The 14,113-nt window shown below is 41.8% G+C and overlaps 1 protein-coding gene across 3 annotated transcripts in view; it reads left to right on the top strand.

The window, feature by feature from the left end:
• Nucleotides 1-14,113, top strand: part of BLM (BLM RecQ like helicase) — a 90,574-nt gene that overhangs the window by 47,699 nt on the left and 28,762 nt on the right. For all 3 annotated transcript variants that reach the window (XM_064376274.1, XM_012463804.2, XM_012463806.3), the window contains 2 exons: nt 8,181-8,287; nt 9,805-9,965. In XM_064376274.1, coding sequence (XP_064232344.1) covers nt 8,181-8,287; nt 9,805-9,965 — 268 coding nt within the window. The remainder of the gene's footprint in view (nt 1-8,180; nt 8,288-9,804; nt 9,966-14,113) is intronic.

Raw genomic sequence — 14,113 nt, forward strand, 5'->3', positions numbered from 1 at the left:
AGCACTTGGTACAGAATTGGTACTCAGTAATAATGAATAAATGAAAAACATAGAGGAATTGGGGTAAATGTGAAAATTTAGGCATGTCTGTTGACTCCTTCATGTGTTTGGCACTTCTCTGCATTTGGAAGTAGAAAATTTTAAGGAACACTTTCTGGGACTCTGTTTCCTGATTTTTTCTGCAAGTTAGGCCCCTGGTTTGGATTAAATTTGCTCAACTGCTGCTATGTCATGGCTCTGGTGAAGTCAGATATTCCTGAGCTTATAGCCACAGCCCCGTGCTGCTCTCCTCCTGCCAGTCTGTGATAATATTCTTCCTCTTTGGGAAATACAAGACACATCAAACGAGATTTGATTCCATTTCCTTAGGGCCTTAAAATATGAACTGGTAGAGAGCAAAGAGATAGGCATATAGAGTTAGCTATAATACAACAATAATAAAAACTAACACTTACATATCCAGCCTACGCAGTGTGCCAGGCGCTGTTGGCCTTTTATGTGTGTTAACCCCCTTGTGCACCCAAAAGTCTTACAAGGTAGGTCTTATTTTCCTCATTCTGCAGATGAGGAAATTGAGGCACAAAGATGACATAATTTTATATGCCTAGCAAGGATTGGAGTGAGGACTTAAAACCCCAGATACCTGATTTTAGAATCCTTTAAATACTAGGTCAAATTGCAGAAAGAAGAAAGCAGTGATTCAAGATGTAAATTACAACTGCAAGAACTGAAGAGATTGAGATTAGCTGGAATCCCCAGTAACAGCTGTTAACGAGGAAGGGGTCAGATCAAGTTTTATAAAGGAACTGGGCATTATAGGAGGAGCAGTTTGTTTAAAAGCTTAAACTGAGGCCGGGCCCAGTGGCTCACACCTGTAATCCCAGCACTTTGGGAGGTCGAGGTGGATAGATCACCTGAGGTCAGGTGTTGAGACCAGCCTGGCCAACATGGCAAAACCCCATCCCTACTAAAAATACAAAAATTAGCTGGACGTGGTGACAGGCACCTGAAATACCAGCTACTTGGGAGGCTGAGGCAGGAAAATCAGTTGCACCTGGGAGGCAGAGGTTGCAGTGATTCAAGATCACACCACTGCACTCCAGCCTGGATGACAGAGTGATACTCTGCCACAAAAAAACCAAAAGGTTTAAATAGCTGTATTGAGACACAGTTTGCATACCGTAAAATTCACCTGTTTAAAGTTGACACTTCAATGGCTTTTGTTTGTTTGTTTATAGGGTTGTGCAGTCATCACCATTATCTAACTTTAGAACATTTTTGTCCTCCTTGAAAGGGACAGCATACCCATTAGCAGTCAATTCCCAGACTTCTCCCATTCCTAGGCAGCCCCTCATCTACTCTCTGTCTCCGTAGATTGGCGCCTATTCTGGACATTTTGTATAAATGGGATCACATAACATGTGGCCTTTACTGAGCATGCTTTTAAGGTTCCTCCATGTTGTGGCCTGTTTCAGTACTTCATTCCTATTTTCAAATATTCTATTTTATGGATCCTACTCTCTATTCATCCTCTGATGGATGTTCGATCTGTTTCCATTTTTTGGTTTTTTTTGAGTAATGGTGCTGTGAACACGTGTGTAGAAGTTGTCTTGTTGACATCAGTTTTATTTCTCTTGGGTTGCTGGGTGTGTGGTAACTGCAGCATGATTAACCTTTTTAAGAACTGCTAAACTATTTTTTTTTTTTTTTTAGAGATGGAGTCTTGCTCTGTCACCCAGACTGGAGTGCAGTGGTCCTATCTCAGCTCACTGCAAACTTCGCCTCCCAGGTTCTAGCGATTGTCCTGCCTCAGGCTCCTGAGTAGCTGGGAATACAGGCACGTACTACCACGCCCAACTGATTTTTGTATTTTCAGTAGAGATGGGGTTTTGCCACATTGGCCAGGCTGGTCTCGAACTCCTGACCTTAGGTGATTCGCCTGCCTGAGCCTCCCAAAGTGTTGGGATTACAGGCATGAGCCCCCGCACCCAGCCTCCTCCATCATTTTATATTACCTTCAGCAGTGTAGGAGTGGCAGTTTTTGCACATGCTCAGCACTTGTTACTGTCTTTTTTATTACAGCTATATGAAGTGGTAGGTGAATGGCATTTTAACAGTCAAAGAGTGAAAATTCAGGGCTGAAGTTTCTGTCATAAAAGTACAGATCAGGCCAGGCACGGTGGCTCTCACCTGTAATTCCAGCGCTTTGGGAGGCCAAGGCAGGTGGATCACCTGGGATCAGGAGTTGGAGACCAGCCTGGCCAACATGGTGAAAGCCCATCTCTACTAAAGATACAAAAATTATCTGGCATGCGCCTATAGTCCCAGCTACTCAAGAGGCTGAGACAAGAGAATTGCTTGAACCTGGGAGGCAGAGATTGCAGTGAGCCGAGATTGTGCCACTGCACTCCAGCCTGAGTGACAGAGTGAGACTCTGTCTCAAAGAAAAAAAAAAGTACATGTCAGGCCCAAGGAATGGTGACTAATCCATTGGGAAAGTGGAGAAACATAGAGAAAGAATGAACCTGACAAAGTGGCTTGAGGCCAGATCATGGAGGGTCTTGCATATAATCATGGTAAAATGTTTGGACTGTATTCTTTTGGCACTTTAACCTGGGAAGTGGCTTGATCTGATCCGTGTGGGTGAGTGATATGACTGGCAGGAGAATAGAGGAAAGGATGAGTGGGAGAACAGAAAGTTATAGGTAGAGCAGTCCTTTGGGAGCCCATGGCAGTCATGCAGGAGAGATGATGCTGGTGGTAACAGCAGAAGGGGGAGGAAGAAACAGAGTTGAGAGAGAGGGCAGGACTAGCAACTAAATGGAATGAGAAAAGTGGACAGAGTTGAAGTTTATACTAGTTCCTGCGGCAGGTGACTAGTACCGTTGACCACAACTGGAAATGGAGGAAGGAAGATGAGTAGTACATTTGATTTTAGATGCATGGTGTCTGGGGTGTTTAAGGGATGAGTGGATGACCAAGATAGCCATCTTCATACCTTCTTTGGGTCATATGTACCTCCTGAAAGAATCCTGGAAAACTGTGTACATCCTGTATAGTTTTAACCTGACACCTAAAATTTTTAAATTTGAAAGTTTTTTCAACATGCGTTTAAATAAAGAGAATGTGATTATAAATATCAACTTTTTTTTTTTGAACATGGTTTTCAAGTGTTGTCCATGTTGTAGCATTGGTCAGTACTTCATTCATATTTATGGGTGAAAAACATTTCATTGTATGAGTATTTCGCTTTTTTTTTTTTTTTTTTTTTGAGACAGAGTCTTGTTTTGTCGCCTGGTGCCAGGCTGGAGTGCAGTGGCGTGATCTTGGCTCACTGCAACCTCTGACTCCCAGGTTCAAGCAGTTCTTCTGCCTCAGCCTCCCGAGTAGCTGGGACTACAGGCACGTGCCACCACGCCCAGCTAATTTTTTTGTACTTTAGTAGAGACAGGGTTTCACCATATTGGCCAGGATGGTCTCAATCTCTTGACTTCGTGATCCACCGGCCTTGGCATCCCAAAGTGCTGGGATTACAGGCGTGAGCCACCGCGTCTGGCCGAGTATTTCACGTTTTATTTGTCCATCTATTGATGGAAACTGTCTGTAACTAGATATTTGGTAATTCCAAACATCTTATTTCCCAACAGGCAGAGTAAGATTTGTTACATGTAATAAACTCTAAGGGTCTATTAACTTTTTCATTATAACAAATTGTGTAAATCTTGCTTTTAGTTAGTCACCCACAGTCTTTTTGCAGTAGAGATAGTTGTCTTGATTTTAATTGGATTCGTGATCTACAACTTTATGTTCTAATCTCATGTCATTTTATTATTTTTAGTAAAAGTAATTTGTTTGCCAGGCGCGGTGGCTCACGCCTGTAATCCCAGCACTTTGGGAGGCCGAGGCGGGTGGATCACGACGTCAAGAGATCGAGACCATCCTGGTCAACATGGTGAAACCCCGTCTCTACTAAAAATACAAAAAATTAGTTGGGCATGGTGGCACGTGCCTGTAATCCCAGCTACTCGGGAGGCTGAGGCAGGAGAATTGCCTGAACCCAGGAGGCGGAGGCTGCAGTGAGCCGAGATCGCGCCATTGCACTCCAGCCTGGGTAACAAGAGCGAAACTCCGTCTCAAAAAAAAAAAAAAAAAAAAAAAAAAAAATTAATTTGTTTGACTAAATTAACTAGTAAACAGTTCTGAGCTTTTTCAATTGTGTCTACAAGTTTTAAAAAATTCAGATTATGTGCCAGATGTTTTTAATAACAGATTTGTTGTACTATAATCCATGTACCATACAATTCCCATATTTTAAAAGTACAATTCAAAGTTTTTAGTATGTTCAGAGTTGTACAACCATTGCCAGAGTATTATAACATTTCCTCACCCTCGAAAAACACCCATACCCGTTACGGTTCAATCTTCTTTTCACCTCACAAACCCACCCACCAGCCCTAGGCAACCACTGATCTACTCTCTATGTATAGATTTGCCTACTCTGGGTATCTCATATAAATAGAATCATCCAATATGTGATATTTTGTGACTGTCTACTTTTACTTAGCATAATGTTTTCATGATTTCTTGGTGAATAATATTCCATTGTTTATGTCTACAACATTTTCTTTATTCATCAATTGATAGATGTTGGGTTGTTTCCATTTTTATTTTTTACTATTATAAAAATTGCTCCTATAATCATACATGTATAAATTTTTGTGTGGACATCTGTTTTCATTTCTCTTAGGTATATACCCAGGAGTGAAATTATGGGTATATAGTAACTTGACGTTTAACTTTTTTCTGGTTTTTTTTTTTCTTTGAGATGAAGTCTCGCTCTGTAACACAGGCTGGAGTGCAGTGGCACAATCTTGACTCACTTTAACCTCCGCCTCCCAGGTTCAAGGGATTCTTCTGCCTCAGCCTCCTGAGTAGCTGGTACTACAGGCATGCACCACCACACCCGACTAATTTTTGTATTATTAGTAGAGACAGAGTTTCACTATATTGGCCAGGCTGGTCTCTAACTCCTGACCTCAGGATCCACCCTCCTCAGTCTCCCAAAATGCTGGGATTACAGGTGTGAACCACTGCACCCAGCCTATGTTTAACCTTTTAAAGAACTGCCACACTGTTTTCCAAAGTGGCTGTGCCATTTTACATTTTCACTAGCGGTGTATGAGGGTTCTGATTTTTTCATATCCTCACCAATACTTATTTTTGTCTCTCTTTTTGACCCAAAGAATTTTTATTTTTTATTTTTGAGCCAGTCTTACTTTGTCACCAGGTGCCAGGCTGGAGTGCAGTGGCATGATCTTGGCTCACTGCAGCCTCCGCCTCCCGAGTTCAAGCAATTCTCCTGCCTCAGCCTCTGAATAGCTGGGACTAGAGGCGTGCGCCATCATTCCCAGCTAATTTTTGTATTTTTTAGTAGAGATGGGGTTTCACCATGTTGTCCAGGATGGTTTTGATCTCTTGACCTCATGATCCACCCACCTCGGCCTCCCAAAGTGCTGGGATTACAGGCATGAGCCACCACCCCCGGCCCAAAGATTTTTTTTTTAATTAATAAAACACTTTTCTGAAAATAACGTATTTTTTTAAATGTGGGAAAAAGCAGTAAGCCATTGCTGTGCCCAGGCACAACAGCATTTCTATCGGTGGGACACTCATGTACTGTTTCCAACTTAAACCCAAATCGACTCAAATAAATGTTGAGATTTCCTTCATCATTTGTATTCTTAGACAATTCTTAAATCTACTACCTTTTTTGCCACAATCTGCTACACATTCTGCCATTTCAAACACTTAAAGGACTCTAGGTGTTTTGTGCATACAAATGCTATCATAAGAGAGGTGTATCAAAGTATTGTTTAACAGTTGTCACAAAGACTTTTGGGGTAATGCATGCTGTGGTTATAGAGATGAAAGAAACAACACCACAAAGTGAAGGCCATCTTCATTCCCACCACCTTATTCTCAGTAAATCTCAAATTAGAACATCCTAGTAAGTGCCCAAATACTTTTTTCCTAGTTGCTTTTCACCCTTAAGAGAAATAAGTAAAACACCTAAAGAAATGAGGCTCTCCTACCAAGGATTTCTGGTGCTTTAATTAAAGAAAGTTTCACCTACACTCATGCTATATTTCAATTTGCTTTGTTTGGTGTTTTGGAGGTTTTTGCATCCTGGAACAGTGCACAGTGGTGAAATTCAGAATGATCAAAAGTAGGACTGGTTTGTTTGTTTGTTTAGAGAAAGTAGGACAGTTGTAAAAGGGAAAAATGGGAAAGGCGAAACCAACAGTATGTCTTTTTTTAAATAGAGACAGGGGTCTCGCTTTGTTGCCCAGCTGGTCTTGAACTGTTGGGATCAAGTGATGCTCCTTCCTCGGCCTTCCAAAATGTTGAGATTATTGATGTGAGCCACCACACCCAGCCAGGATGTCTTGTCTGTGGGAGCATTCTCAGATCAGTCTTAGGGAAAAGGACGGGCAACCCTTCGTATCTGTAATTTCTGCACCTGCAGATTCACCCAACTGCATATCAAAAATATTTGAGAGAAAAATTGAAAGTTTCAAAAAGCAAGACTTGAATTTGCTGAGCACCAAGCACTATGCTGCATCCCCATGAATGAAGTGATGCATAGGCATACTCTGCTGTATCTCCCACCATGAAAGAAGGAAAATGTTTTGTGTTTTTGACAGAGTCTTGCTCTGTTACCCAGGCTGGAGTGCAGTGGTGTGATCTTGGCTCACTGCAACCTCCACCTCCCAGGTTCAAGTGATTCTCCTGCCTCAGCCTCCTGAGTAGCTGGCATTACAGGTGCATGTCACCGCCCCGGGTTGAAATGGGGAGGAGCAATAGAGTCCCTGGAGGGCAGGATCCTATAACAATTCCATCACCTTTCTTTAGTTTTAAAAGCCTTGGAATAATAATAATAATAATAATAACAATTTTGGTAGAATGAGTAGCAAAATTAAAAATGAAAATTAATGATAATTGGAATTGGATGTGTAGTTAGCTGGTTGGGAACATAAGTATCTTCTGAGAAACTTGCCATTGGAGGAAAAGAGAGAGGTTGATTAGAAGATAGGATCAACAGAGGCTTGCTGTTTTTGGAAAAGGTGGTCCTAGAACATATTCAGAGACAGGAGAAAAATTCACCGAACAGACTGAAAATACAAGAGAGGAGCTAATGGAGAGAACAAGCTCACTGAGGAAATGGGAGGGAGGAAATGAGGCAAGAATAGTAGACCAGAGGAAGAGGAGCAGCATGTCTGTCTCATGTGTCTGTCTCAGAGTCAGCCATATTTTATTTGGGGCCAAGAACAAAAATAAAGTGACTGTGATCAGTCGGACTTCAGCTCCTTCTATTGTCCTGCAGTTAACTGTTGATGTATCCCAGGGGTATCCAATCTTTTGGCTTCCCTGGGCCATATTGGAAGAAGGATTGTCTTGGATCACACATAAAATACACTAACAGTGGCCAGGCACAGTGGCTCATGCCTGTAATCCCAGCACATTGGGAGGCCAAGGTGGGCAGATCACCTGAGTTCAGGAATTTGAGACCAGCCTGGCCAGCATGGTGAAACTCTGCCTCTACTAAAAATACAAAAATTAGCTGGGCGTGGTAGCAGGCATCCATAATCTCAGCTAGTTGGGAGGCTGTGGCAAGAAAATGGCTTGAACTCGGGAGGCGGAGGTTGCAGTGAGCCAAGATCATGCCACTGCACTCCAGCCTCGGTGACAGAGTAAGACTCCATCTCAAAAAAAAAAAGACTACCTGATGTTAGCTTGGCTGCTGTGACAGAATACTGTAGACTAGTGGCTTAAACAACAGCGGCTTCTTTCTTGTGGTTCTGAGAGCCAGGAAGTCCAAGATCAAGGTGCTGGCAGATCCATGTCCGTTGAGGCCCCTCTTCCTGGTGTAGAAATGGTAGGATTCTCTTTGTATACTTACATATGAAGGTGGGGAGAGCCAGTGATGTCTCTGCTTATTTTTGAGCACGGATCTCATTCATGACTCCACCCCTCATGACCTAATTACCTCCTGAAGGCTCCTACTCCTAATACTGTCACATTGGGCGTTAGGATTTTAGGGGGACACATGTAGTCCATAACAATACCTAAAGCTATATTTTCTCGTAATAACTAACTTTTATGTTTGGGACTTTTTTTAGGTTTAGCATGAGCTTTAACAGACATAATCTGAAATACTATGTGTTACCAAAAAAGCCTAAAAAGGTGGCATTTGATTGCCTAGAATGGATCAGAAAGCACTACCCATGTAAGTACAGCCATGTAATGAACTATCTAGAAGTAACAAATAAATGTCTTTTTAGTACCACAATAGGATATATAAAATTACATATTAAACATTCCTTTTTGCATTATGACAGCATTAACTTGCTATTTATGGAGCAGACTATTGCAGCCCTCTCAATTCTAGGAATTGTAAAATCTCATTTGGTTTGATAACAATAAATTCTAAATATATATGTATATTAAATAGTCCTTCCTACACACGTATAACTTTTGGTTTCAATGTCTTTCCTCGGGCTTCTATCAGGGTATGAATTATACAGTTCTGTTTTAGTGCCTTCTCTCAAGCCTGTCTACCTTTGAGTTATATTAACTCAAATGAGATTCTGAAATTCATAGTAGTTTTCCACGTAACCCCCTTTTCACTTTTCCATAGATAATTTTTTTGTTATTTCTATTTTATGTTTTGGAAATTAGTATACATGTTTGTGTGGACAAATCAGACAATAGAGATCTATAAGAAAAAGTCAGTCATTTCCCTGTGCAGGCCTGCCTCCCCAAGTCAGCTAGTGTAAATAGCTTCACGTGTGTATCTAGACCTTTGGCTCAGCCACAGAGAGATGACTTTTCTGTAATATCCTTTAATTTCTGTTTCTAAAAAGAACACACATAATAATAAATATAATACATGGACATTAAAGAAAATTTAGATGGCCAGACACTGGCTCAAACCTCCTGGGTTCAAGTGAATCTCCTGCCTCAGCCTCCTGAGTAGCTAGGATTACAGGTGCCTGCCATCACACCTGGCTAATTTTTTTTTTTTTTTTTTGTATTTTTAGTAGAGATAGGGTTTCACTATGTTGGTCAGGCTTGTCCTGACCTCAAATGATCCACCCTCCTCAGCCTCCCAAAAGTGCTGGGATTACAGGCATGAGCCACTATGCCTGGCCAAGGGTGGCTTTTTTATACCCACATGTATTTAGTGTGAAATAGAGCCCAAAGTTCGTCCAGGTCCACCTCACAAGTCATTAGCAGCGACAGGATTAAAAGCCACATCTCATTTCCAATGCACATGAATTGTTTGCTTGAATTATTCACCTGTGTGGTGTTCCAACAGTATAAGAACACTGAGTCGGGCGTGGTGGATCATGCCTGTAATCCAGCACTTTGGGAGGCTGAGGCAGGCGGATCACGAGGTCAGGAGATGAAGACCATCCTGGCCAACATGGTGAAACCCCATCTCTACTAAAAATACAAAAATTAATCAGGCTAGTGGCACACACCTGTAATCCCAGCTACTCGGGAGGCTGAGGCAGGAGAATTGCTTAAATCCAGGAGGCGGAGGTTGCAGTGAGCCGAGATCACGCCACTGCACTCCAGCCTGGCGACAGAGCAAGACTCTGTCTCAAAAATTAAAAAAAGAAAAAAAAAGCACTATAGGAGATGTGTTTTTGGTTCATATATTTCTGACAACATAGTATAAATTGTGTTGTTGTTTATGTTAAAAGTTCTTGCTTCTCAGTACTCTTGGTTTCTTGGCAGATGACTCAGGAATAATTTACTGCCTCTCCAGGCGAGAATGCGACACCATGGCTGACACATTACAGAGAGATGGGCTCGCTGCTCTTGCTTACCATGCTGGCCTCAGTGATTCTGCCAGAGATGAGGTACAGCAGAAGTGGATTAATCAGGATGGCTGTCAGGTAACAGTTTTAAAGATAAACAAATAATAGAAATAATATTCTATGGCACATAAGCAAACATGCACATGTAGAATGCAAATTGTTTTTACCTTGAAGGTAGTAAACATCAAAATAAGACTGAAATTTAAAAACAGATTTTCTTTGAGACTTCTAAAGTTGCTTTTTCTTTCATTAAAAAAACTTGCTTGAGATATAATTCACATATCATAAAATTTATCCTTTCAAAACAGACAAATTAGTAGTTTTTAGTGTATTTGCAAAGTTGGACAATTATCATCGCTAATTCCAGAATTTTTGATCACCATAAAAAGAAACCTCATACCCAGTCAGTTTCCCTACCCCCTAAGGCCTGGCAACCACAAATCTACTAACTACTGCTAACCTGTTTCTAGAGTTTATTGCTTACTCTGTATGTTGCATGTAAATAGAATCATATAGTATATGGTCTTTGTGAACTTTTTCTTTTTTTTTTTGGAGACAGAGTCTTGCTCTGTTGCCTGGACTGCAGTGCAGTGAAGGGATCTCAGGTCACTGCAACTTCCACCTCCGAGCTTCAGGTGATTCTCCTGCTGCAGCCTCCCTAGTAGATGGGATTATAGACACGTACCACCATGCCCAGCTAATTTTTGTGTTTAATATTTTTAGTGAAGACAGGGTTTCACCATGTTGACCAGGCAATTCTAGTGCCTCAGCCTCCTTAGTAGCTAGGACCACAGGCGTACCAGTACGCCCAGCTAATTTTTTAATTTTTTGTATAGATGAGGTCTCCCTGTGTTGCCCAGCCTATTCTTGAACTCCTGGGCTCAAGTGATACTCTTGCCTCAACCTCCCAAAGTGCTGCAATTACAGGTGTGAGCCACCAGGCCTGGTGTGTTTCTACTTTTTGGCTACTTTGAATGATGGCTTGGTGAGCATTCGTGTACAAGCTTTTCCGTGGACATATGCTTTCATTTCTCTTGGGTAGACACCTAGGAGCAGACTTGCTGGGTCAAATGGCAACTCTGTCTAACTTTCAGAGGAACTGCCAAACTGCTTTCCAAAGTGGCTCTGCAGTTCTGCATTCTCACCAGCAGTGTATGAGGTACCAGTATCTCCACATCTTCGCCAATATTTGCTATTGTCCATCTTTTTTAATGTGTTCTTCCTTTTGGGTGGGAAGTGGTATCTCTTTGTGGGTTTTTATTTATTTATTTATTTATTTTTGAGGAGGAGTCTTGCTCTGTCACCCAGGCTGGAGTGCAATAGCGCTATCTCAGGTCACTGCAACCTCTACCTCCCAGGTTCAAGCAATTCTCCTGCCTCAGCCTCCCAAGGAGCTGGGATTACAGGCACATGCCAACACGCCCAGCTAATTTTTATATTTTTAATAGAGACGGAATTTCACCATATTGGCCAGGCTGGTTGATAACTCCTGACCTCATGATCCACTCGCCTCAGCCTCCCAAAGTGCTGCAATTACAGGAGTGAGCCACCGTGCCCAGCCCTCTTTGTGGTTTCGATTTGCATTTCCCTAGTAACTAACAATATTGGCCATCTATTTCTGAGATAAGAAGTTTGCCTTCACCCAGGTGGGTGGGAGGAAAACCGAGAACACTTCAGGCATTTCATATTGTGGTAAATGCCAGTCTGGGATAGTTCCCTCTAAACGTAAGGATAAATTTGAGCAAAACAACGAATAATTACTTGGAGCCTATGAAAAGTTTCGGCTCAGGAAAAAGTATTTACTTTCAAGATTCAGAGGAAAAATGTCCTCAAAATTGTTTTCTCTGGGAAAACAGAGAAAATTTGAGAGGGTATCAGTTTAGTATCCCAAGAAAGATAAAAAGTCTTGATATATGTGAAATAGCAACAACTTCCGTAAGAAGATCACAGGCTTAGATGAAGGGAGAAATGAAAATGCAGTTTATGATCAGGCGTGGTAGCTGATGCCTGTAATCCCAGCACTTTGGGCGGCCAAGGCGGGCGGATCACCTGAGGTCAGGAGTTTGAGACCAGCCTGGACTATATGGTGAAATCCTGTCTCTACTAAAAATACAAAAATTCGCCAGACATAGTAGTGGGCATCTGTAGTCCCAGCTACTCTGGAGACTGAGGTGGGAGAATCACTTGAACCAGGGAGGCAGAGGTTACAGTGAGCTGAGATAGTGCCACTGCACTCCAGCCTGGGCAACAGAGCAAGACTCCATCTTAAAAAAAAAAAATGTAATTTATCTAAATTAGAAAAACAAAACTAAGAGCAGATTACACATTAAGACACAAATGGAATGACGCAGGGGAGGCAGTTGAGTCAGTGATGTGGTGAATAACTTGAGAGTGCAAAGGAAAAAAGAGATTAAAATGGAGGGAAAAATAATCTTTCTTGACAAAAGGAGGTAGGGATTCAGCTTAAGAACAGTAAGTATACCCAGTAAGAAAGCAGGGTAATTGAAACAGATAAGTGTGTTATAAATAAATACATATGAAATACATAACAAAAATAATAGAAGACTGTCTTCAGAATCAGAAAAGGGAAGGCACGGACTGAAGAATTTCATACCAAGCTCATTGTCATTTATGTTGAAACCAAAAAGGCATTTCAGATATGCAAAAAGTTCAGAAATATATCACTGATTTATCTTCACTGAAATACTGATTGCAGTCTTCCTAGATTAGTTTATATATTTAATCCAAATGTCAGTGGTTTTTTTTCCCCCTTTGATAAACTTTTTCTAAAGTTTGCCTGGAAGAATTTTCGAGTGAAAATAACTAAGAGAGTATGGCAAAAAAATAATAATAATAATAACACGTGAATATTTGTTTGCAATTATAGGCAGATCAGTGGAATAGAACTGACCAGAAAACATGTAAAAACAATATATGGGGCCGGGCGCGGTGGCTCACGCCTGTAATCCCAGCACTTTGGGAGGCAGAGGCGGGTGGATCACAGGGTCAAGAGATCGAGACCATCCTGGTCAACATGGTGAAACCCCGTCTCTACTAAAAATACAAAAAATTAGCTGGGCATGGTGGCACATGCCTGTAATCCCAGCTACTCAGGAGGCTGAGGCAGGAGAATTGCCTGAACCCAGGAGGCGGAGGTTGCGGTGAGCCGAGATAGCGCCATTGCACTCCAGCCTGGGTAACAAGAGCGAAACTCCGTCTCAAAAAAAACACAAAACAATATATGATAAGGAAAGAATTTGCAGGAAAGGGCCAGACATGGTGGTTCACACCTGTAATCCAAGCACTTTTGGAGGCCAAGGCAGGAAGACTGCTTGAGCCCAGGAGTTGGAGACCAGCCCAGACAATATGGTGAAACCCCGTTTCTACAAAAAATATAAAAATTAGCCTGGCATGGTGGTGCACACCTGTAGTCCCAGCTACTCAGGAGGCTGAGGCAGGAGAACCATTGGAACCCGGGAAGCAGAGGTTGCAGTGAGCCAAAATCGTGCCACTGCACTCCAGCCTGGGCAACAGAGCGAGACTCTGTCTCAAAAAAAAAAAAAAAAAAATGATGTTTTTTCAAATTCTTTAAATGGCTATATATAGTATAAATAGTCTACAGTGCAGTTATATATATACATATATATATAACTTTGATCAAAAATATGGTTAAAAAATAGTGAGGGGTTTTTTAAAATCTAATTATTTCTGTTCTCAGACTAATTCTTACAGTAGGGATAAAATGTTAGCCTACACCAGCTAGACAGACTTGATCTTGTTAGATTCATGAGTTAGAATAAAACTTGGCTGTTACTCTTCTCAAAGAATGATTGTGGCTTGAAGTTTTAAAAGCACAGAAATAAAGAAGGAAATCACAAAGCCACTTTTCCCAATTTCAAGAAATGAGAGCTTTCCAAAAGAGTTGGCAGCATCGCAGCCTCACTTGGAGGCTACAGACGGTGCCTCACAGCCGTGTGCCCACGCTGACACTGGGCGATGCACCTGGACTTCACAGAACCCTGCGGGTCACACTTCCGGACCTGTCGGCTGACACATCTTGCTGTGCAGCGTCTCCACCTGCTCTCCATCACTAGAAGCTACAGTAGTCTCTGTTTCCAAGGAGACTTGCCTTTGATCAGAGTGCCATAAATGTAGATGGATGTCTAGCCAAGTGCGCAGGCCACTCCTTGCCATTCCTGTGTTGATAAATGTCCCCTTTACTGTCC

This window comes from Aotus nancymaae, unplaced genomic scaffold (genome assembly GCF_030222135.1).
Source record: "Aotus nancymaae isolate 86718 unplaced genomic scaffold, 86718_ANA_hifiasm-v0.15.2.pri h1tg000014l, whole genome shotgun sequence".
Lineage (NCBI taxonomy): Eukaryota > Metazoa > Chordata > Mammalia > Primates > Aotidae > Aotus > Aotus nancymaae.